Source organism: Strongylocentrotus purpuratus, unplaced genomic scaffold, assembly GCF_000002235.5.
Source record: "Strongylocentrotus purpuratus isolate Spur 01 unplaced genomic scaffold, Spur_5.0 spur5_contig_815, whole genome shotgun sequence".
Taxonomy (NCBI): domain Eukaryota; kingdom Metazoa; phylum Echinodermata; class Echinoidea; order Camarodonta; family Strongylocentrotidae; genus Strongylocentrotus; species Strongylocentrotus purpuratus.
The window spans coordinates 4,252-30,601 of NW_022145519.1; the positions used below are offsets into that span (position 1 = coordinate 4,252).

Here is a 26,350-nt window from a genome sequence, read left to right on the forward strand (position 1 = left end):
AATTTCTAGGCTTTTAAACGGAATTCATGTCTCAGGCAAGTTCTTCAGTTTTTTTCATCCCCATCTATATTCTAATATAGCTGCCTCTTCTATGTCACACGGTTGCAAAGACTTTCGAGATATCAACTTCTAAGTTATTTCCAAGATGACCAATTATTTATATCTCCTCGTTCAATGAACCGCGCATCTTTATCCTCCCGACATCCTAAAAAGTACTTCGTATCTCTGACACGTTTAATAGGAACTCGTTCGTTTTCTCGCGGAGATAGCAACGGCAGCAAATCACAAAAACGCCGTCGGTCGAAGATTGGGATAAATCTTCTCGACCCGACCGTACTTTCGCCACGCGAAGAATCCGCTGTATCGCTCGTCGTCCTTATCAAGCTTAATCAAGTAGTCGGCAAGATCTTTGGGTCTAGCGAAATCCGCAGCGTAGATGAAGGAACCGGGCGGAGCGATTTTCTCGTACGTCTCCCTCCGACCGCCGTACACGACGGGGACTACGCCGTTCAGAAGACAGTTATCCCAGAATTTCTCTGTCATGTAATCGTCGCATTGGGTGTTCTCCAACGCCAAGTAAAACTTATACGATTTCATCAGGTTGACGCATTTCTTTGAGAACCTTGGCAGGCAGGTCGCCTGACCGCATCTGCCGTGTATGTCGACATGGATGAATTCTTGAAGCCTCGACACCCACTCGTATCGCGGCCAAAATGTGAAGTTACAATTGCTGGCCATCCATGCCAATATCTTGGTCTTTCCTTCCGTATAGTTCACGGGTTGATCAGGGCTATCCATGGGACTACCTGGGACGTATCGTCCGTACGGGTGGACCACATCACTTGAAGAATGATAAGTCATAGAATAGTGGAACTGAATATCCCTAACAGAATTATCCCAAAAAGTCATCATGTTGGCACTCTCCATTGCGTAAAATACTATCTTCACTTTCTTTGGAAGAGTGTTCAAAAGTCGCTCCGAAATTTTGCTCGCGTTAGGTCTTACCAAGAGCGGGGCCAAGTTCAGTAGGGTAGCATCACTCGCAGCAAGGATAGTATCATCATTGGTTGGTATGAGGTTGATATCGCAGGGCTGGTCTGGACATACGACATACCCTGTCGGCGAAGATTCGATGTTGCCCGAAAAGCGTTGGCCATCTTCGAACAACCGTTTTAGATCGCTATACTCTGGCCAGTATCCGAAGGGTGTAACATTAGGTGTATATAAAGTTATTAATCGGGTACACTTACTACGAAACTGTACAGCATTCATATTTGATAAGTTTGCGTTTCCACCTTGGTTATAGGAGTGTACACCTGTCATACTTTTCATAGCAGTTTTATTGGCAATATTCACTACCTCCATGCCTTCTGATGACACGTTGCCCTTTAGCATGTTTCGAAACCAGTTTTTTCTGTGTCCATTGTTTGTGCTTAGTCCATTAACAGGTTCTTTCAAGGTGTTATTGTATCTTCTCGCTCGCCTTAAGTTGATTACGCGCTTTCTCAGCTCTCTCCGATTTGTGCCATTTCTTCGACTTTGAGGTTTCCCTTCGGTCCTTCTTGCTGACAAACTAGCACTTGCGTTGACTTTGGTTTCGCCAGCCGAAACATCTCCGTGTTGCTTCCTCTTTTTGTTCATTCTGCTATCAACATCATTCCCTTCTTGCATGGGTAGATGGACTTTAATCGTCTCCTTAGGGCCGAGTAGTTCAGTCGGTCTTCTTTGAGTATCGCCTCGGACGAGACCACGATGGTCTTTCTGCACGCCTTCACGCCGGTCTCGCAATTGGATGTCACCAAGAGGGATGCCTTCATCCACCTTGTCGTCACGGGTTAGTACTGATCCTGACGGGATCTTGTCACCGTGGGAGCTCACTGGGTCCCGATGCCGCACAGGGAGGATCCGATCGGACTCGTGAACCAAAAACATGTCATTTTCAGGTTGCCCGGTTCCTTGATGGATTGACCGAGTTTCCAGGTATATCAGGTTAAGCGCAAATACATATGCCACAAGGACCAGCACTATCCAAAGGACTCGCCTCGAGTTTCCCTTCCGACGTAGCGTTAAAATTTCCATGTCCAAAATAACCTGTGGTAAAAAAAAAGTGAATTGAACGTCGATTTCACAGATTTACAAATTTCCACTTTAGCGAATGCTATCACTTTTAATTTGAACACAGCAATCAATTTTGTCTTTAAAAAAAAAGAATGTCAAGAAAGAAAATATGCCGGTTTGTATTTGGCAATTTTTTTGTTGCTTTAGTATAGCAATTTGCTGAGTAGAATCACAAAATATGAATGATGATAACTCTAAATGAATTATTATTATAAACTCTCTATTTTATTAACGCCATTTTTTTAAGAATGTAAATAGGAATGACAATAGAAAACTACTTCGACCAAAAGGTGCTACAGCAGCTACAGACCAGACAGAAGAGTGGATACAATCTGTCGCGTATCAAGGTATTTCAGGGCCTCGAGCAAGCAATGACATAGCGGCCCTTTCAAACATATCGCATAGGCCTAATTGTACAAGCAATTGAAGGGAACGAATTAAAAAGACACCTTCATGAATTCGTCATCACAATGAAATATAAATACTTCAGAAAATATTTGCATTTTACAACCTCAAAAGCTCAATTTCTACAAAATCCTTAAGGGATGTGACTTTTCTTCCTTTTAACCAATAAATCAAATCAAATCAAATCAAATCAAATCCCCATTCTCTTTTTCTCTTTTACAGTTACGTTGGGCCTCCTATCTTTTGCTTTTTTTCGGGCCCCCTCCAAGTGCCGCCGGGGCAGGTGCCCTTGTCTCCCATTTGAAAGCCACTGGATATAACATTGATAGTCAACTCGCTCTATGTACCTCTGTCATCAATTTGTGACAAAACAAGATTAAGAGATAAAGGGAAAACAAGTAAGTGACACAACACACATAGGCGCTACACACAAATACAGGATGTCTAATTATCTACACGAGGGAAGGTATAGGGGGAATAGGAAAGTCCAGGTTTTGCCATATTTTTCAACTATTGCCTCTTTTATTTTGTTTTCTTTATGATCAATAAATAGAAATGCAAAGATCTGCATTATGATATTGAAAGAGCACTCTCATTTTGGCCTCACACACCCCAGTATCTACTTGTTGTTGTTCTTGGGTTTTAAGGCTGACCAATCTAAAAATATTATTTCTGCCACTCCCACCCCTATTGCTTTTATATTTGTTTTATTTCCATAACAAAAATACATGAATAATGATAAATATTTGTTCACCAAGGGAAGCCTCATTGGTTTGTTATGTGCTTCTTAATGGCCCTGCCACTATGATTATCCCGTCGACTGCCAGGTACCCATTTACATCTAGGCGGAGATTGGAATGGCACATATGGATTAATATCTTGCCATCGGGCGTTAGTGCCGGGCTGTGATTCACCGATTCGAACCCTCAATCCTTGGGTTGAGAGCCATACATTATTATACCATATATATAGCATGGAAGATTAGAAATTGGCCGATAGCTCATTATTTTAGCTCTTATGGCAGACAACAGCTGTACATCCAACGGGTTCCTAATATTTCAAAACGATTATGGCATACACTTTACAAACAGAAGAAATTAATAATACGATCACGATTTCACGTGGAAAGTAGGCTTAGAATGTCTCATTGAGCCTATAAAAACAATTCTCTTTGAGGGCCCTGTAATCAATATAATTCCCCGCTCAAAATATTCAAAGGAATTTCTTCCTACCAGGTACACATGCATTTATTAGGAGGAAGAAGATGGAGGATAAGGGGAAGGTGAAGAATCATTCCAGCGACAATAGTGATTAAAAACTGATTACATCCTCTGTGATCGAGGTATACACATGCACATTACATACTCTGTGGTAAGAAGGAAGAAAGCAAGGAAGTAGGAAGGCAATGATAAAAGAGAGAGAGAGTTTAGCCCGGGTTCAAATTCATTTTTCGTGAAATTATGAAACTCGGCACTGATGATGATATATCTGCCATGTTATTGCCAAGTGACGCTACATAAAAATAATACCAGAGTGCCTTCTATTGTCATCGAATATTGTTCAAATAGCATTGTAGAGACGATTGTAGAGACTGCTAACTAATCTGACCAATGGAATCAACCGAGCGGAATCAACTGTTAAACGAATTTATCACGAATCCTGAAATATCAATTTGTTACCGATTTTCATAGTAGCATTCAAGAGCAGCAGTAGCGAACGTTTGTCGTTAAAATTCGTAAAACGTTGTTTAGATTGCATTTCCTTAAGAATAACCATGAAACATGAAGCTAGATAGAACTATGATCGATACAATTATATTGTCGTGAATTGTTGAAAACAGTCAGAAAACATTAGAACTATAATAAACTAGAATTTAAATCGTCACGAGGACGATTAAGGTGGTCTGTCTTCAAGTCTTATGATAGATTATAATACTTACTATACTGAGAAAGGGAGAAGTTATATAGACATGTAAACAATGATGATCATCATGATGATGATGATGATCTTGATAGTAATGGGGATGACGATGTTGATGATGATGATGATGATCATGATGATGTTGATGATGATCATCAACAGACCATGATGACATCTGATTGAAAAAAATGAGGGAACATTTAGATAGCATATAGTCTCAGCTACAACATACTCCAAAATCAACAAAAACCAAACGGAAATAACGGCGATATTGCTCGCAAAAGACAGGAATGTAGAATCCAGATTTGAGAAAAAGTCATCTCCCATAGGGACTACACTCAGAAAGTAATGGATCAAGTGATAATAGGGGAATAATAAAGTAAACATGGTTGTTTATAACATTATTTGTGATTCTACGTGTTTTAATAAGCAAAGGAAAAGGTACAGTGAAAGGTCAAAAAGAAAAAAAAAGTGAAGAAAAAAATTGTTGGAGACGCCCGGACTCGAACCAGGGACCTCGAGGTCGGAAGTCAAGTGCGTTACCGATGTACCAAAATATTTCCCATAGAGATTACACGTAAACGGAAAATGGAATTATCAAATCCCACTTTGTAAGTGAAATATGAGCATGATCCCGGCATCTGATCGAAAATTAAAGGGCACACTTACGATAGCATATTGACTCAGCTACAACATACTCAAAGCTCAGCGTAAACAAAGATAAAACGACGGAGATATTGCTCGCGAAAGACAAGAATGTAGAAACCAGTTTTGAGAAAAAGTCATGTCCCATAGAGAATACACGCAAAATGTGAAAAATTGACATGCCTCCTTTAATCGCAAAAATACGCCATGATGCCATTGTTCAAATGAAATATCGTGGGAAATACATTCGTAGAGAATATTCTCAGCTAAAACATATCAAAATTTGAAAGAAAATTGATCAATATTTACAGAGATACAATCAATTTTCCAAAAATCTGCTAACGTCATAATATGCAAATTGAAATTTTAAGTTCGGAGGCCATTATGATGACGTCATGAGTTAATTGAGGGTCAAATTAGACATAAAATCATATCTCCGACTCATGATCTATCTAAATATGAAAAAAAATTGGGGGTATCTATCCATTCTGAAGAGTTAAAATGAATTTTGTATAGGCTTGTTTTTGCACATGTAATGTGGATAGGGATAATGCAGATCCGCGTGTGCTGTAAACTTTGACGGACGCTCATTGCGTTATCACTGGTCAGAAAAAGGTGAACAAGGTATCAAAATGCTTGGAAAAATGTGGTTGATATGATAGAGAAAATTTGGCGTTTCCATGTTGTAAAATGTCAGTACGCGCACTTACGCGCGGAAACGCGCGCAAAAAAGTGCTCTCGCGCAAAATCTTGAAAATGCTTACAATGGCCTGAAACGTGTGCAAAAAAAATTTGGAACGAATTTGAGCATTTTAAAATTTTAAAGCGCGCGTACGTGCGCGTCGAGGTGCGCGCGCAAATTTTGTTGACAATTTTAGTTGAACTTTGACCTGAAGTTGATGTATACCAAATATGGTTTATTTTTGAAGACTCGTTATCGAGATATGATAATGACTTGATTTTTACAAAATGGCGCCTGGATGACGTCACGATGACCCCATGAACTTGAAAAAGGTTTCGGGAACTTGATATTATAGGGCCTAATGACTATCAGAAATTTGAAGGAAATTGACCAAGTCGATTTCGAGTAAACGTATACACAAAAAAAGTGTACGGAATAAATAAAAATAAATAAAGAAAGAATAAAGAATAAAGAATAAAGAATAAAGAAAGAAAATTCTAACGAAATCAATAGGTGATCTGTCATCGACAGACCACCTAATAAGACATCATGCGATTATGTTAACAAGACAATAGTATAGAATCACTGTGTGTATTAGATGGCAATTATTTTGTTGCACTGTAGGATACAGCTCATCTATATAAAAAGGTTATTTTACAATTATTCGTTCTTGGTTTAGGGAAACTATAAGAACCGGACACAAAATGATTTTAGAACGGAGACAATATATATTTTTCTGCTTTTAATTAGCATGGGGCGTTTGCTATGTTCCGGTACATTATTATTTAAAAATTAATGTTGGATATCATAATGCTTCTTGATAGACACTTAAAACATACCTTTCCCGTGGTTGATCTTCCCCGTTTTCCTGCCATCGTTGCACCGTTTGATCACGTTTCAATTGCAGCACTTTTTTTCTCTCCTTCTCTCTCGTTATCCCACCAACAAGTAGAAAGAAATTCTCAGTCTCAAATCGATCTATACGAGAAAAACCTGAAGAAAACAAAATCTGAAAGATACTTCAAAAGGCCACCAAAGAAATGTTGGCCGCGAACAGTAGAATAATTGCGAGTCTAGTAGTGTAGCTCGTATTCGCGTTTCGAGCGTTTCGAGTTGAGGCCTCAGATCGGGCCTCAGACGTAATGTTGCCGAGAACGTGAAATGTCAACAATTGGAAGACGGAATAATAGAAATACAAGTCATGTATATTATACGCCTGCGTGTGCGTGTACCCGTACGGGCATGTCGGGCCAAATATTCTTTCAAAGGTTACGAGACTTCAATATTTGAACTGCAATGACGTGGTTCGTTTTCCTACAAGTATTTGTGAGGTCAAGTTCCGGGTCAAGTTATGGTGCTCCAATTGATCAAATCGTTTAAGAACTTACTGATCAGTGTATGTTGATATTCCTAGATATTTAAAGTTAAAATGTGGGAAATGAAAGGTGTAACTTTTTATCTTTCGTTTTTTCATGATTTCAACACTTCGGTATGATAAATCACAGGTCATCGCTCATCATATTTTGTTTTGCTTGTAGAGGCGTCTTCATAGCTGTAAGATAGTTCGTTTGATAAATAATACATCTTCAATAAAATTAGAACATCTTTGTTAGAAATAAATCTAAATCTTTGTTAATAAAAAACCTTCAATAAAATTAGAACATCTTTGTTAGAACTCCTACTCACAGTTCAAGTCTCTGTAAGAAACGTTTCTGTTCTCAACATATTATTTTGTTTAATTATGTCTTACATTGTACTACCCTTATATAACTTGTATTACTATAATATTCTTTGTATTGGATATCCTATATGCTTCAATTCATACCTGCGTATTATGCGTATGTAACCTTGCTTTTAGGTTTTACAAAAAAAATATTGTAATTCTATTATTGCAAAATTATGTCCTGAAGTACAGGGCGTATCATAATAAAGGATATTGAAGTTTAATGACGATTTATATGAAAACTACTGATTTCATAATCAAGCATTTTATGTCTGTTGTAAAGGACAGAATGTCCTCTTTTTAATGACACCCCGATCATACTACTACTGTCACAGTTGACTGAATAACAAAGCATTGCTGTCCACCATGTGAAAGGTGCACTGTGCCAAGTTTGATAACATTTCCTTCTTAGACACATAATCCACTCATTGTTCAGCATTTCAATATGTCTGGGCTGACACAAGCACAAAATATTTAGAATTTATCTGTGAATGCTAACTTGTCACAGTGCACCTTTCACATGGTGGACAGCAATGCTTTGTTATTCAGTCAACTGTGACAGTTGTAGTATGATCGGGGTGTCATTAAAAAGAGGACATTCTGTCCTTTACAACAGACATAAAATGCTTGATTATGAAATCAGTAGTTTTCATATAAATCGTCATTAAACTTCAATATCCTTTATTATGATACGCCCTGTATGTTAAACTTTAACTTATGTGTATTTTACTTTCTTTATTAAATCACTTGATGGTCGTATGCCCACAATAACATTTTCACACAGCTGCGCCAGGAGTGTTACTTTTGACAGACATGGCGCATTATAAATGTTCACTGTTATTATTATTATTAAAAATACAAAAAAAAAAAAAAAAAAACCTTATTGAAATAAATGAACAGATGTATATAGTCATATATAGTAAGCACGTTTACAGTATACTTTTACAGATTATATAGCAACTAAAGAAAAACACTTCAGGTGCTCAACTGCGTTGACAAGTCTGTATTTCTCTTCGCATTAAGTTGACGGATTTAAAGAAAGTGCTATTGGCACTTTCTAAGATAAACTTAGCCGCTGTACATCATGTAGGATATAGGTTATATCCTATGACCAGGCGCGTACGCAGGATTTTTTTCAAGGGGGGGGGGGGTAACATTTATAAATCGGGCCGAAAATTTCGCAACGACTCAGCCAGCCGCTGAATAAGCGGGGGGGGGGGGGGGGTAAGAGGTCACTTTTTTTCTCTTTTTTTGAAAAATCCAAAAGGGGGGGGTTTTAGGGGGGTTATAGGGGGGTTTTCGTATAGAAAATTACCAAAGGGGGGGGGGATAACCCCCTAACCCCCCCCCCCCCCGTGTACGCGCCTACATATGACAATGTATGGTGTTACCAACTTTCTCCCATATGGCTTCTTTTAGTTACGATGCATAGGGCCCTATGCATCATTATGGGCGAAGATTTGTTATACCAACGTTGTCAACGGAGTTTGTAAAATATTTATGTGGTAATTCTCTTTTTAAATCTCCTCAGTCGCAAGACAATATCTTGTATATATATTGTACATATACAATGTATTCACACACACACAAACACAGGCACGCACACAAACACGCACACACATACAAACGCACGCACACACATAATCAGTCAAAATATAGACCTTGTCCAATTCGAATTTGTTTAAAGCCAAAATTCTGGTCTTGCAAAAACATATTCTACCTTAATTGTTCGCACGATACATAATGACGCCTGCAAATTTATTTTTTCGCAAAGAGCACTTGAAATGTTATATTGTTAACTTCTGTCGAGTCCTTTGTCAATATCTGTTGCCGTTCGATGATATGGCCTCAGCCTCAGATGGCTCAGTCAAATATAAATACTGTAAGCATGCGTGACCAAGAAAACGCGTTTAAAGGGGTGTTTATTGGGGTATTTTTAGATTGGACGCGGTCCGCGCCGTGCCGCATTACGGGGTTCAAAACGTCAATTTGGGGGTCATTTCAAGAAAAAGGGTACTTTTTCAAAATGATTCAAAATCCTGCTGTACGCGCCGGTATACGCGTTTAGGTGTATTTTTCTACCCTCAGGGCCGGCGGGGGGGGGGGGGGAATAATTTGTCGTGTTTGCTCATTGCATAGTGTGGCTACGGCCTCGAGAGTTATCTAGCGCGAGTCGGTTTGAAGCGATTTTAAGATCTTCAGTAGATCAAGATGGATTCCCACGATACCGACCCAGACCTACCAATGTAAGTCTCACGTCTATAACTGGTTCCTTACATTTTGTTTTGTGTAGTAGAATACTAACTGTTCACTGTACATTGTATACTTTTTGTAAACACTACATGTACTTTTATACAATTAGATGAAATTTGAAATGCATTTCTTTTTTTCAAAGAAAGGACTGATGATGGCTGTGCATTAAATCCATTTGGAAGTCTACAGGTCGATGTTATTGCTTCGCTATTAAAATAAATGTTTACATTGTGAATTTTAAATCTAAAGCGCAATTTGATTTAGTTTGCCTTGTCAATAACTTGAATGGTAATCCTATCGCACTTCTAATTGCTCAAGGAGTTACAATAAATGTTAAGGAGTAATTTTTTTTGAAATACCCGTTTATAGGGTGTGAATTTGGGGGGAAAATACGCGAAATCCTCATTTAGGTTGTATTTTGGTTTCGGAAGAAATCCTCGTTTATGGTGTGCCTGGAAAACGTGTGGTCACGCATGATTACTGTATTTCTACATAACTGAGACACCCGGGCCTCAGCCACATACCCTGGCGGGGACAAACTTTGTGCAACTTTTTGCCAGAGAGAAACATTGTATTTCTCATCATGGAAACATCTGATACTGTTAAGCAACAGAAATGTAAACGGTTATTTTCGTTTATGATCTAAATAATTACTTGTTTCATATACGGTACATAATGGCGTCCTAAAGGGAAGTTCGATACGGGACGCGAGACAATGATTAAAATATGGAACAACTGGTCACCCCTCTAATAATTCCTTGAATAAACTTACCAACAAAAGTTGACGTGTAGTCAGCAACTGCTATCATAAATTAATATTTTCTTTATGGTTTAGACCGGTTGTGGTAAAATTGCGGTTCAAGGGTTTTGGGTGCAAAATATCCATTCAACATTGTTTAAATATTGCCTTTAGAGGTCTAGATGACAATACTTCAACTTAATTCGCAAAAAAGCAGAAATATGTGCCCAAATGTTAAATGTTGAAGTGCATTCGGGGTATCTATCCAGGCCGGTTCAATATGATAATTTACCAAATTATTATATCAATTATTAGGAGGTTTCCCGGCAAAATTTGTATCATCACGTATTAGTCAAAACATATTAAAAGGCTACAATGAAAACGAAACGTTGATTCTTCGAATCGACCTACATCATATCCTGGCTAGGTAAAAAGTTAACAATGCGATTGAATGTATTACTTTCAATTTACGTGAAGTAAGGGACCGTTGTATAAGAAGAAAAAAACAGGATAAAGACAGATTTAATAGATTCATATACTCGGATATAATCCATTTCAAACATGTCAAATAACAGAAAACCTTTAGTAGTTATGGATTTATAATGACCAATTAAGCAGAAATAATCAGGCTTAGTGGTCATGAAAAATTATGATTAGATATTTTCCTTTAGGCATCCCCTAAACATCGATCAAGCAATGAATGATTTATCATCAAAAGGCTAGAATGAAAACGAAACGTTTATTCTTTGAATCAGCCTACGTCATTTCCTGTCAAGGAGGAAGTTGACAACGCGATTGAATTGATCGCTTTCAATTTACGTGAAGTAAATCATAAATCTAGGATTGTTTATAAACTGTCCAGATTTGCTGATCATCACCTTCTACGATTTGAATTATAAGCGGTCATTTTTATCCGTCATTGTAAAGACCACTTTCTCAGAATGAATTCTCGTGATACGATGTCGAGCCAGGATACCTCCCCAACCCGTACGATCGACCTGATGGTGTCACGATCTACCACGAGTCGACGTCAGTGGTGGCTGTCATCGAAGGGATCACCATTGTCGCTATCTTCCTCGGAGCGTTGATTGCCAATCTGATCGCGATGGCGACGATCCTTCGAGACAAGGTTCTGAGAAGGAACCTTCATAACTGGCTGATCCTGAACCTCATCATAAACGACCTAAGCTTTACAATCATGAACATATCATTCGCCATAGTTTCTGTGTATGACCACGGTTATTTTCTCCTTCACAACAAAGCTGTGTGTTTTGTGAGTCTTTTTTCTTTTATGTGCCACCATTCTCATGTACGATGTTCCTGTATAATTTTTATGATATGGAATATGGAAGGAATTTTGTACTACTTATAAAAAGAATATGTAACATTTTGTGGTAAATCTATTTAGTTTTATAATTGGTATTTCACATACCAAAATCACAAATCTAATACGGATCCTCTCCTACTCAAAAAGAAAAGTATCAATCGATCGTTTAAAACTCCATTGAATATGAACCTTTCAGAAATCAAGCAATCCTGAAATAGCTTCTCCATACATAAAAGGGGGATTTATGCTGTAGCTGCCACTCAGCAATCATTAATAAATCATCAATATTCTATGATAATTTTTTGTTTGTTAATACAGGGTTGCAAAACTTGCATGGCAAATTATTCGGGGGTAGTTTCCGTGTGAGATAGTCAAATAATAGATCATACTTTGTGATTAATCATCACATGAAGAATAATCCCCGTGTAATGGTCCTGGCATGTTTTGTCGAAAAGCTGATATTCTACTGGGTATACGAACTCGATATTAATGCAATCTAATTTATCATTATGTGCAGATTCACGGGAACCTTCTTTTTGCCTTCGGGAACTTTGCTACAGTCGTGGCCATCTCCGTGGACCGCTACTTGGCCGTAGTCTGGTCGGCCCGCTTCCCTCCTTCCAAATCAAGAACCATCGTCTTTATCGTGTTCTGTTGGGTCGCCGCCATTGGATCCTCCTTTCCCTCCTTATCCGGAGTAGTCTCTGCGATCAGGTATCAGAAAGTTTCTCACAGCTGCTCGCCAGACTGGCAGGAAGACTGTTTCTATGGCATCAGCCTCAACCTAATCATCTATGTAGTCATCGTACCTACGATGGTTTTATGCTATGTTGGTGTGTTCCTGAAAGTGTGGCGTCAACAACGGTTGCTTAGCTCCTACGCCGACGAGAAACCTAGTGTCGTGAGCAACGTATGTTCCCTTGAAGACAACGACGATGACGACCACGACCACGACCAAGACCGTGTGCCCCATGCTGACAATGACATGCCAATGGATGGCATTGACCGGTCGAGTGAAGGACCTACCTCTTTGAATCTTACCCCAGAGCCTATGGACTACTCCCAGTCTTCAAACACTGAGGAACCTGACGCTGAACATGCTGAAGGAGAAAACGAGGAGAAAAAGACTATTCAACAGGAAAATGTGATAAAAGGAATCAAGAAAAAAGATCGTAGGTCCATGCAGAAGAAACTCAACATTGACAAAAGAGTTGCCCTGACTGGTAAGTACTTCCTGCGTTGGAGTCTCTTAACGTATGTAGAAATGTTTAATCTTGCGCAAATCGCAATTTTAATTTGACTGTTTTACCATAAGTGTCGTAATAAAATGCCAAGTTTTAACATGACAGAATGTATACATTCTCATTGCTACCCTCGCAATGATTGTACATGAACTTATTGGCGATAAGAGGATGCAAAGTCTTTCTACTAGCAAAATGCGGAACATTTTTTTGCCCCTCTATCACCTCGTACTTTGGTAACTTCTCTGCAACTTCATAAAACTTTAGCCTACGCCCCAAGGTTACTTCATGTCGTGATGAACCAAAATAGGTCATCATTAGCTCAGCCTACATCCTTCCTTTGAAGTCACACCTCTGCATTGTCTTCTCTTTAATTTTCTTTTAACATATTTTCCAGAATACTGAAATAATGTCACCATCTGGCTTCTGTTCCTTGTTGATGTGCCTTAAATTCGTCGCTGTTTTCACGAAGTGACGGTAGTGAAAAAAATGCATTCACTTTGCATTACGATTTTCCTCACTACCGTCACTTTGTGAATGATTTCCATCCAGCACCCTTTTTTCCAACATTGTTTTGTTTTCCTTTTTCTTTTCAGGAACCCTACTGGTGCTAACCACCTTGGTCTGTTGGTTACCGTACTGCATCGTTAACTCTTGTCTCCTATTGATCAACATCCCACATTGGATGGGCGTGGCCACGGTGTGGTTAGGTTACTCCAACTCTCTGTTCGACCCTCTAATCTACTCGTTCATGAATAGACGAATTGGAGCCCGTTACCGTGGCATGTTCAGACGTTGGTCGATTGGATTGAATACAGGAGAAGCATGATTTTTTTTGCTCCATGAAAAGTATAAACATTTTGCCGTGGAAACTCGGCGAAGGGCATTATATTCTTATTAATGCCTAGGTCGCAATTACCGCGGCGGCCGTGGGGTCTAAAATATTAACGACCAATAGCACTTATAGGGCCGCCAGCACGGTCACATACGGTATTAGTCACATTATGTTAGGGTAGACGCACGGCATATTTTGAATTTGTAGAGACAGAAACCTGCGGCTGTCGTACGGCCTTTGAAGTGATGACTCACGGTCGCCTTAGGGTGTCCCTGCAGTGGCCGTACAGTTTTTTTTAAAAACAAAGGCAGACTTATGCCTGGATTACATTTGGCCTCCGATTAGTCTACGGAGCCCGTATCCTGCCCGTATCCCCTTTTTCGTGCGGGCTCCGTGCGGAGGCAGGCGGCGGCGGTGAGATTTTCGTACGGATTCACGGGCTCCGCAACCTCTACGATATTGTTTCGCGGGAAGTTATACAAGTTTGCAAGCACTACTTTAAACAAAAAGATCTTTGTCATCCCTTGCTCATTTTTCTTGATTGAGGTGTCATATGAAAGGGCAGAAACTCAACTTTCTCGAAATGTGATATATTCTCTTTGAAATTTAGATACCGTCCGCCAAATGACTTTTTGGTTTCTTCTCTGCAAATTAATTCTAATCACTCATGCGTGAAATATGCATCATATGATTTGCATCAAATGAAAGAGGAAGATCTAAGCTTTCCAAACATGTGTCATTTATTAATTATAAATGTGACTAAGTTTTGATAAATCATCGATAATTCTCGGTTACGTTTTTACTGGGACGCACTGTATAATCAAGAGCGTAAGAGTAATCCATTCTTCGATTTATTAATTCATATTTTTCATGTATACACCACCTATTTCAAAGAATGTTTTGCTTGCATTCAAATCATATTCTATCACGGTCAATTGTACATATTTCTTCTTGTTTATGGTCACTGTGCTCAACATTAGAATATTATTTGAAACCTAAATTAGGCTCGTTTTCGACTCAAGAGCTCTGGGTTTCATACAATACAGGATTAAAAATATGAGAAGGTGCGATGGCTCAGTGGTAGAGGAGGTGCGGTGGCTCAATGGTAGAGCAGTGGTCTCGTAACCGTGAGGTCTGGGTTCGCAACCAAGTCCAATGGCGGATCCAGGGGGGCAGGGGGCCCGCCCCCCCCCCCCCTTGAGAAAAAAAAACATGTAAAATCACGTGATTTTTACCTTTTGGGGGGGGGGGTTGCCCCCCCCCCCCCCCCTGGCGCTCAAGGGGGGGGGTGCAAATTTTAAAATTTTGGAGGACCAAAAAGAAAAGTGTGCAGGGGCGGGTCTAGGGTTTTCCATGAAAAAAGGGGGGCATGCAATGAACGAAATTGCGAGCGCGAAGCTTTTACGGCGTGGGGTCCCGGCCTGCTTAAGGGCCCCGGAAACTCGATGCTCTATGGTATGCATTCTGAGACATTTCTGAATGCGTAAACTGAACTTTAATGTAATGTGAATATTTTTTAGCTTTTTTCCTGCTATCTTGTTTTCGGTTACGATTACGATTACGATTTCTGTTAATAAAACAAAACCATGAAAAGGCCAATATGAAACGTAGTTATAACATTTGATTTGTAATACAATAGAAGTAATGACAAACCTTATACGATAATTAGAAAGGTTTTTTTTCCTATGCGTTATTTTCATGAGACTTCGAATGAAATTTGAATATTTGAACGATGTCCCTGTCATGTTTTGTCATGTATGTTTCTTTTTTAGTTTTTTTTTGTATATGTAAATTTCTTAACTACTGTTCGGGGAACTATGCCTCCACAAGGCCATTTGGGCTTGTTTTTTAGTTCTCTATTTTCATTTTATTATATATTGCAAATGCTTATCATGGTATATACCTTTTTATTGCATTTATTGAAAATGGAAATGAATAAAATTATTTGAATTGAATTGAAACCTCATCGCCAGTTGTCGAAATGGTCGTAATTATGACCGTGATGACAAAAATAGTAATAGTAATTGTAATAGAGTAATTCAGTCGTCGATTTATTAATTCAGATAAATCATACAGCATCTACTTCAATGAATGTTCTGCTTGCATTGAAATCATATTCTATCACGGTCCATTGTACTTTTTTACATAACAATAATAGTAATATTAATAAAGATAATAATGATAATATAAGGATGATGATGACGGTATAAACAAATATATATAACAATAATAGTAATAATAATAATAATAATAATAACAAACAGAATTTTCTTATTACAAAAACGAGTAGTGAGAATAATAAATAATGAAACATTCTTTTCCCATACGGAACATTTATTTGTTGAAAACAAAATCCTTAACATACACGACTTATTTTCATTCCACCTAGGAACATTCATGTTTCAACTAACATCCAAACAAGTCCCCAGCGCTCTTACAAAATTATTTACAACTAATGCACATATACACACATACCCTACCAGACGTCGTAACCAATATCATCTTCCTTTAACCCGAACAGTCTTCTCACAAAAAACAATTGTATATACTGGACCAATGTACTGGAATACGCTTGAAGCCTCCCTACAACAACACTCAAGTATATTTTGCTTCAAGAAATACCTTAAGTTCACTTTGTTGAAGTCACACTCAGCTCCAGCAATACAACCCTAAGTCGTTAACCTGCGCACAATAAATTAGTTATGCACAAACAAACTTTAGTACGCAAATCTATCACTAAGCACGGAAGTGCTTTCTTTTTTTATCTGGCCTTCTTACTATTGCCTTCCGACCCCTCCCAGTGAATTTCTTTCTTTCCTCTCTAAAGAAATACAAATAGACTTCCGATTACGTGGCACTACTCTTACCTTCCCATCCTTCTCATCCTTTTTTGTGTTTCATCACATGCTTCTTTTTTTCTTTTCTTTTCTTTTCTTTTATTGTCATCTATTTTATTTTTCTATCGTTCATTATACGCTTGTACAAAATACTATTGGACCATCTTAGGCGTGTGTCCGGTTTTCGCGTGTTGTTCCCGGAGAGTCTCCGGACGCGCGGGTTCGGCTGCCTATGCCGGATCTTTGTGTTTCTTTTGTCGGGGCCTGTTCGGTGCGCAATATTTTATGTTGCTCGTTGCTAGGTCGGACAGACCTTGAGCTTGCTCGACCTGGCAACGGCAGACTGTTGTACGCTAGATGGGCCTTGGCGCGGGGGACCCGGGGATCTGGCGCGGGCGAGTGGGCTCGTGCGTCTCTGGTCTCTCTGGGAGCGGACATGTGTAGAATTTGATGCACGTTGATGATGGTCCATTATTTAATTTATACTGGGAATCTCGCTCAACAAGCCTAGCTTTTCTGAGATTCCCTTTTTTCCCCTCTCAGTTAAATCAAGCAATTTAAAATATGTTGTTTAATTCTCAAACATAAATGTACTTTGTAAACTTATTTGATTACGAACATACTTGTCAGTTTTTCGTTACTTGTATAATTCATTTGTTCTATTATATATTGTATTACTGTATGGTTTATATATGTCATTTAATTTGTGGATATTTGAGTGGAAAATAAATAAATCAAATCAAATCAAATCAAATAATAATAATAATAATAATAATAATAATAATAATAATAATAATAATAATAATAATAATAATATAATAATAATAATAATAATAATAATAATAATAATAATAATAATATTAACAATAATTATCAAGTTCAAGTTCAAATTATCGATGCTTGTCAAATGTTATATGTGTATATATATATGTGTGTATATATAAATGGCAGGTGAAAGAGTTGCATGGCGTGCTCTCGTGAAGACCACAGCAGCGCTTTACAGCGCCACCTGAAGTTGATGATGATGATATATGTGTATCGCAATACCATGTAAGCTGACGAATGTCCGTCGTTAATATAAATGATAATAGCAATCATACTCATAATAATAATAATCATAGTAATAATAATAACAATAATAATCAAGTTCAAATTCTTGTAAAATGTTTATATATATATATATATATATATATATATATATATATATATATGTGTGTGTGTGTGTGTGTATACAATGTATCGCAATACCATGTAACACGACGAATTTCCATTGTTAATGATAATAATAATAATAATAATAATAATAATGAAATAATTTTTATAATAATAATCATAAAATAATGATTATAATAATAAGACAATATAGCAATGATAATAATGCAATTGATTATGGATACTTGTAAAACCATATCGCCATTCCACCTCACTTGATATAGGCCTACATGTATATTATTTTCGATGCATGGCTATATCTTTGTTTTGATTGTTAATTGTTTGTTTTTGTTTTCTGTCAACACAAAATATATTTTATTGATTTTTGTAACTCACTCACTTGTAATTCACTTGATCCAGGATTATTCAATCTTCAGACTGATATATATATATATGTGTGTATATACCATGTATACACAATGTATTCACACATACACATACACACACACTCACAATCAGCCAATAGGCCTTATTCAATCCGAATTTCTGGCTGTGCCAAAAACAATATATTCTGGCTTGTTCGTGCTTATTTTTTGCAGAGAGCACTTGACATCTTATTTTGAAAACTTCTTTCTTGTCCTATGTCAATATATGTTGCAGTCCGATGATATGGCCTCAGCCAAGGGGCGGCGGAGCATCTTCCAAAGTGGGGGTGGGCACCCACCAAAAAAATAACACTGTCTAGAACAAAAAAAGGGGCACCTACAAAGGGAAACCTCAAAGTGAATATACACTATTTTTAGACATTGGTATATACCCCTACATCGTCATGATTGTGATAACACTACCAAGGATGGCATCAATTATAATCGTTTTTCTCTTTACGTGGTACAATGTACTGCTTAAAGGGAAATCCAACCCAAATAGACAACTACTCTAAAAGATAGCAGACAAATCAGTAAAGAAAACTGATAAAGTTTTAATTGAATATGACTAAGTATAAGAAAGTTATGAATTTTTGAAAGTTGTAATTACTTTACGTTTCGGCACTTTATATTGGTTGTAGCGGTAATGTCAATGTGATGTAGTGCCGGACTACTTTCCCATCTGTTCCAATATATTTAATGACTATAGGAGGGTCTATTTTTTTTAAAGGACCTATAATAATATGCTATCTATAATATATTTCGAGTAGTGCCCTAAGCCAAGGGAGAAGTAACTTACGAGAAAAACAGAAATTAATGATATTTTTTTACACGGGAAATGGGAGAGTTATCCACGTCCTACGTAACAATCCACTGACCGAACTATCAATTTGGGCATAGACTTAGTGATCTCTTATTTTTAACAATCATAACTTCCTTACTATTGGTCCGATTCATTTCAAACTTTTGCATTCTGTTCCTGTTATTTGTCTGCTTTCAAACAAATCAACTTATTACAAGGGTCTGGTTGCAACATGCTTTGCAGTAGGGTGTGATGGTCTGGATATTAATTTTCGAGCGAGCGAAGCGAGCGAGCAAAAAAATTAAGATTTGTGAGGTCGCAGTGCGAAAATTTACATCTTTTAAAAGAGAACTAAAAACAAATCCTGATGAGTTTTAAGCAAAATTTGATAAAGAAAGACTGAAAAGTTCTTCTATTATAAGTAACATTATTGTAAAAACTATAACTGCGAGCGAGCTTTAGGGGAAATGCAAGAAAAAGGAGCTCTAAGTCGCTTTGAATTAGGGGTGCATGTTATGGAGAGAGGAAAAATAGGCACTAATCAGAAGGAAAAGGACAGTTATCAGAAAAAAGGTGCACGTGTCAAAGTAAAAAGGGCACTTGTCCGAGAGGTGAAAATGGGGCACTTCTTGTACCTGAAAAGGGACACTCAACAAAGATGAAAAAAAGGCATTTGTGAGAATGGAAATGGGGCGTCTGTTGAAGGAAAAGGGCGCTTACCGGTATCAGATTTTAATAGGGGCATTTGTCAGATATAAACAGGGGCATTTCGAAATGGGCTCATATCCGAAGAAAATATAGTACTTATTAGCAAGGAAAAGAGGCACGTGTAAAAATAAAAGGGGCACTTATCAGAGGTGAAAAGGGACATTTAAGAGAAAGTGAAGATTTTCGTATTACAAAGGGAAAAGGGCTCTTATCGGAAGAAAAAAGTTACACTTATTAAAAAGGAAAAGGGGCACAAGTCAAAGTTTTAAACAGGGCAAAAATAGCAGAGGTAAACGGTGGATTTATCGCTCCTGAAAAAAGGCACTCACCAGAGATGAAGAGGGGCAATTATAAAAATGGCAAAGAGGCACTTTTTAAAGGAAAAGGGGTATGTATAACAAAAAAGCAGGAACACTTACCATAGGGGGAGGGGCAATTATTACAAAGGAAAAGGGGCACTTTTCAAAGTTATAAGGTGTATCTGTCAGATTTGAATAGGGGCGATTATCAAAGGTGAAGGGGCAATTCTCAAGAGGTGAAAAGGGGCACTTATGAGAATGGAAACTTGACGACAAAACTTATTGCAAAGGAAAAGGGACAGTTGTCGAAAGACAAGGGGCACTTATCTGATTTTAATAGGGGCATTCATGAGAAGGTGAAGAGGATCTTATTACAAAAATTGGGTAGAGTGCACTTATCAAAAGGAAAAGGGGCATTTATTACAAGGGGAAGGGACAGTTCTTGCAAAGGAAAAGGGGCACTTTGGGGGTACCTGAACAAGTGGGGGCACTGTGCCCCTCGGTACAGGTTAAAGAGGAATTTATCTAAGTTTCCTTTTAAATATCTGTTAAGATCCAGAAGGACTTTAACTCTGTTTAAACGCCATTCTGGCAGTGATTAGACTTTTAAAAAATAATTAATTCATCTTTATTGTAAAAACATTCTACATTCCAATAAAAAATGAACATAAATAACCCATGACCGAGGTTTACAAGTGAAAGTATAACTTCTTCAGAATTAGATTCATACGCTTAGGTACAATCCATTTCAAACATGCCAAATAAAAAAAAACTAAAAAAAAAAACTAGTAGTTATGGCTTTAGAATGATCAATTAAGCGGAAATTATCAAGAATTGCTGTAAGAGCGGACAAAATATAAACTTAATTATAAACAAATCTTTGACGTTTAGTCAGCAGCTGTTATAAATTATTATTTTCTAATTTTCTATTCTTCTGAGAACCTTGTCTCTAAGAATCGTCGCCATCGCAATCAGATTGGCGATCAACGCTCCGAGGAAGATAACCACAAGAACAATTACAAATTGTTTTTCCCCTTCAATCGTAATGCAGGGACGAGAAGAAGAAATATACAGCAGTGGCTAAGTGGTCATGAAAAATTATATTATACATTTTTCTCGAGGCATTCCTATAACACCGATCAACCAATGAATAGTTAATCATTAAAAGGCTTCCATGAAAACGAAACTTCTATTCTTTGAATCGGCCTAGATTATATCCTGTCAAAGGAGGAAGTAAATAAGGTTAATGAATTAATTAGTTTCAGATTCGCTGATCATCACCTTTTATCATTTGATTTAAAGGCGGTCGTTGTTATCCGTCATTGTAAAGACCATTTTCTCCGAATGAATTCTCGTGATAAGATGTCGAGCCAGGATACCTCTCCAACGCCGTACGATCGACCTGATGGTGTCACGATCTACCACGAGTCGACGTCAGTGGTGGCCGTCATCGAAGGTATCACCATTGTCGTTATCTTCCTCGGAGCGCTGGTCGCCAATCTGATTGCGTTGGCGACGATTCTTCGAGACAAGGTTCTGAGAAGGAACCTTCATAACTGGCTGATCCTGAACCTCATCATAAACGATCTTGGCTTTACAATCATGAACATATCATTCCTCGTAGTATCCGTGTTCGACAACGGCAATTTTCTCTATCACAACAAGGTTGTGTGTTTTGTGAGTCTCTTTCTATTTTGCATTCTTCGTCACCATGCTCATATAAGATTTTTACTGTACATGTATTTTGATTTGGGATATTACAGGCATTTTATGACTTACTTGACTTAGGTGCATAGAACCAAACGCGTACGCGGGGGGGGGGGGATGATACCCCCCCCCCCCTTAAGTTTTTTTTTATGTGTATGTTTTTTGGGAAAACCCCTCCCCCCCCCCCCCCCTTTTGAGTTTTTTTTGTTTTTGTGTAAATAAAAAAAAAGAAATACAAACAAAATATTATGCCAATGGCTGACCTAAAAAAGGTGACCTTACCCCCCCCCCCCCCCTTGAAAAAATCCTGCGTACGCCACTGCATAGGACGGTGTGTCCCTTGCTCCCCTACGAGAAATCATGCTCCAGTGTGATCTGTCCTGGGCTCGTTGCTCTGCCTCTTGTGTGGGTAATCCCACATCGCATTGAACCTGGTCCTTCCATCTCTTTGGAGGGCGTCCCCGAGGTCTGCGTCCATTAAAGTCATTCTGGAATGCTTGGTATGGTAGGCGGCGATGCGGCATGCGTAACACATGGCCAAACCATTTCAAGCGACGTTTGATTATTTCCTCGCATATGGTGCTTGGGACGTTCAGTCTCTGCCTGATCTCTTCGTTCCTAATCTTGTCCATTAGGTGAACTCCAGGGATGGTCCGGAGACACCTCATTTCAAATACCTCAAGCTTATTTCTATCAGATTTTCGGAGAGTCCAGGATTCTGCTCCATTATGTGGCAATAGGGAGGATAAGTGCTCCGTAGATCCTGACTTTGAGTCTCCTAGCAATATCTTGGTTGGGCCAGATGACACTTTTCAGTCTTCCGATTGCCCAAGCAGCCAGTCTTGTACGTCTCTTCACGTCCTCTTCTGTGGAAGGAACTGTGCTGCCGAGAAAGACAAATTTTTTCACTTTCTCAATGTTGGTGTTGCTAAGTGAAATCTCTTGTCGATCCTCTGTCATGACTTTGCATTTTGTTGCATTGATTTTCATACCCCCATCTTCTATAAGCCTTCTCCAGCTCATTTGTTGAGATCTGGAGGTTTTCAAATACGAGTTCCATGAGGGTGATGTCATCTGCATATCTGATGTTGTTGATACGCATTTCACCCATCTGTATTCCACTTTCTAGTTGTTGGATGTCCTTCATCACATATTCCAGGAATGGGTTGAAGAGACTTGGAGAGAGGAGGCAGCCTTGTATTATCTCAGTTATGACATCAAACCATTCAGTTATCTTTCCATTCACCATAACAGAGCATTTGGTTTGTTTGTACATGCTCTCTATGAGGTCAACTAAGGAACTTTATACTTCTCATGAAAAGAACATGTGTAATTTTTTTTTCTACATTTATTTATATTCATATTTGGTATTTCACATTACAAATAACAAATCTAATATGACTCCTCTCCTCAAAAAAAAATAGTATCACTCGATCGTTTCAAATTCTATTGAATATGAACTTTCATAAATCAAGTAATCCTGAAATAGTTGCTCCATACATAAACGGGGGATGAATGCTAGAGCTACCAATCATTAATAAATCATCAATTATATTTTTTTATATCTTTTACAGCATATTTTGATTTCTAAATTCCCATATCTCTATGATAATTTTTTTTTAAAGACAGGGTTGCATGGCAAATTATCCGGGGAAAGTTACCGCGTGTGATTATACTTAGTGGGGAATCATCACATGAAGAATATTCCCGGTGTAATGGTCCAGGGATATTTCGTCTGGATATGAAACATTAACGCAATCTCATTTATCATTGCGTGCAGATTAACGGGAACGTTCTTTTTGCCTTCGGGAACTTTATCACAGTCTTGGCAATCTCCGTGGACCGCTACTTGGCCGTAGTCTGGTCGGCCCGCTTCCCTCCTTCCCAATCAAGAACCATCGTCTTTATCGTCTTCTGTTGGGTCGCCGCCATTGGATCCTCCTTTCCCTCCTTATTCGGAGTCGTCTCTGCGATTGGGTACCAGGAAATTTCCCAGTCTTGCTGCTCTCCAGAGTGGCAGGAAGACTGTTTTTATTCCACGATCCTCAACGTCATCATCTATGTAGTCATCGTACCTACGATGGTTTTCTGCTATGTTGGTGTGTTCTTGAACGTGTGGCGTCAACAACGGTTGCTTAGGTCCTACGCCGACGAGAAACCTAGTATCGTGAGCAACGTATGTTCCGTAGAAGACAACGACGATGATGATGACAACCACGACCATGTGACCGATACTGACCATGACATGCAACTGGATGACATTGACCAGTCGAGTGAAGGGCCTACCTGCTCGGATCTTACTCCAGGGCCTATGGACTACTCCCAGTCTTCAAACATCGAGGAGCCTGACGCTGAACATGCTGAAGGAGAAAACGAGGAGAAAAAGACTATTCAACAGGAAAATATGATGACAGGAACCAAGAAAAAAGATCGTAGGTCTATGCAGAAGAAACTCAACATTGACAAAAGAGTTGCTCTGACTGGTAAGTACTGCCTGTGTTGGAATATCTTAAAGTTTGTAGAAATGTTTAATTTTGTGCAAATCGTAATGTTAATTTGACTGTGTTACCACAAGACAATGTTCGAAATGAAATGGCGGGTTTTAACACGTCAGAATGTATAATGTTACCATCTACATTCAGTTCCTTGTTGATATGTTTCATATGATTACCACCCAACACCTTTTTTCCAACATTGTCGGGTTCTTTCCTCTTTCCAGGAACCCTCCTGGTGCTAACCACCTTGGTCTGTTGGTCACCGTACTGCATCGTCTACTCTTGTCTTCTATCCATCAATATCCCCCATTGGATGGGCGTGGCCACGGTGTGGCTAGGTTACTCCAACTCCCTATTCGACCCTCTAATCTACTCGTTCATGAATAGACGAATTGCAGCCCGTTATCGTGACATGTTCAGACGTTGGTCGGTTGGATTGAATGCAGTAATCAGATGTAACTCCGGAGAAGCATGATTTTTTTTCCATGACAAATATATATAAATGTGTTTGTTGTCCGTTAAAAAGAAGGGGAAATAACGCCAATAGGAAACGTAGTGTTCATATTTAAATTGTATCAAGATAAATAGAAAACTGTTTTGCGTTATTATCATGAGACGCCGAATGAAATTTGAATGTTTGAAAGCTCATAATAATCACTAATAGATAGGAATCGGCAGTTGTCGAAATGGTCGTAATTATGATCGTGATGACAAAATCGTAACGTTGAATAAATCTCGCTTCGTATACATGTTAAGCGTCTAAATAATATATTGACTTTATACTCATGAGTGTAAGAGTAATCTAATCTTCGATTGAGTAACTCATTTGTATGTATACACCATCTATTTTAATCAATTGTCTGTTTGCACTCAAATTATATTTCATCACAGTCAATTGTACTGCTTTCGGCTAGTTTACGGTCACTGTGCTCAACATTAGAATACATGTTTTATTTTAAACCTAAGTTACGTTTTTAAATAAGTTTGACTCGTTTTCAACTTAAGAGCTCTGGGAATCATACAATACAGGACATCTTAATCAAGAAAATTACTGTGAGGAGGCGCGATGGCTCAGTTGTAGAGCAGTGGTCTCGTAACTGTGAGGTCAGTGCGCTCTTAACCTTAAGTAATTATAAGACATTAACTCTCATTACCAAGACCCTTGGGGAGGATTTAAAGCTGTTGATTGCTTAGCAGTCAGGTTAAACGAGCATCAATCATCAATTCATCATCATCATCAAACTTCATGTATAGGCTACTATCGATTGTCAGGAGTTTATGATTATCATTACGAGAGCTTTTGGTTTCATAGCAGTCAGGTAAAACGAACATCAATCATCATCATCTTCATCAAACTACGTGTAGGCCTATACTTATCGATTGACAGGAGCTGATGATTATCATTACGAGAACTTTTGGTTTCATTGAGCAAAAGACACACTCTTAGTGTTACAACCTAAAAACTCAGCTGCATGTAACAACAATTGAACTGAACTTCGAAAGTACAGTCCTATTGAAACCCTAACGGATCTTTAAAGGTAATACAAAGTTTTGGTATGGGGTCATGAGTTTGGTTCAAATGAACATATTGGAAGCATATGCAATCCTACAATATTTAGTGATCGTTATCGCGGTTGAAATCGAGTCTAAAGTTATGAAATTGTAAATAATACACTCTCTGTTATAGCTCCCTCTCAAGGTCAAGATATTAATTAAGCTGTAAAACAATGTTTCTTGACTAAAATCGACCGATTAGCTATTCCCATTCGGAAATTATATATCAGAACAACATATTCTGAGATTTTCATGGTCGCAGCTACCATTGTACGGCCGTAGGCGCTATTTGAAATTTATCAAAATTTACCGGGAGTGCAGGTAAATTTTTATTTTTAGGCTTTAGGGTTTTAGGGTCTAAATTTTGTTGTCTTTATAAGAATACAAACACAGGGGCTTCCACATAATATATCAAAATTGTAAAGAATCACTATCCATCCCATTTTCAAAATTTCCCAAACCTTTGTATTACCTTTAATATCT

At 38.3% G+C, this 26,350-nt stretch overlaps 3 protein-coding genes across 3 annotated transcripts; 2 read left to right on the forward strand and 1 right to left on the reverse strand.

The window, feature by feature from the left end:
• Positions 1-282: 282 nt before the first annotated feature.
• LOC115921346 (glycoprotein 3-alpha-L-fucosyltransferase A-like) lies at positions 283-1,501 on the reverse strand. The gene has a single exon (XM_030978750.1). The coding sequence runs from the start codon at positions 1,393-1,395 to the stop codon at positions 283-285; it is 1,113 nt and encodes a 370-aa protein (XP_030834610.1). The 5' UTR covers positions 1,396-1,501.
• A 251-nt stretch (positions 1,502-1,752) lies between these two features.
• Positions 1,753-13,882, forward strand: LOC762434 (D(2) dopamine receptor B-like). The gene is made up of 4 exons (XM_030978954.1): positions 1,753-1,834; positions 11,457-11,614; positions 12,330-13,035; positions 13,650-13,882. Exons 1-4 carry the CDS (start codon positions 1,753-1,755, stop codon positions 13,880-13,882), a joined length of 1,179 nt encoding a protein of 392 aa, XP_030834814.1.
• A 7,591-nt stretch (positions 13,883-21,473) lies between these two features.
• LOC589205 (probable G-protein coupled receptor 101) lies at positions 21,474-24,788 on the forward strand. The gene is made up of 3 exons (XM_011680691.2): positions 21,474-21,788; positions 23,599-24,301; positions 24,538-24,788. Exons 1-3 carry the CDS (start codon positions 21,474-21,476, stop codon positions 24,786-24,788), a joined length of 1,269 nt encoding a protein of 422 aa, XP_011678993.2.
• Positions 24,789-26,350: the final 1,562 nt, after the last annotated feature.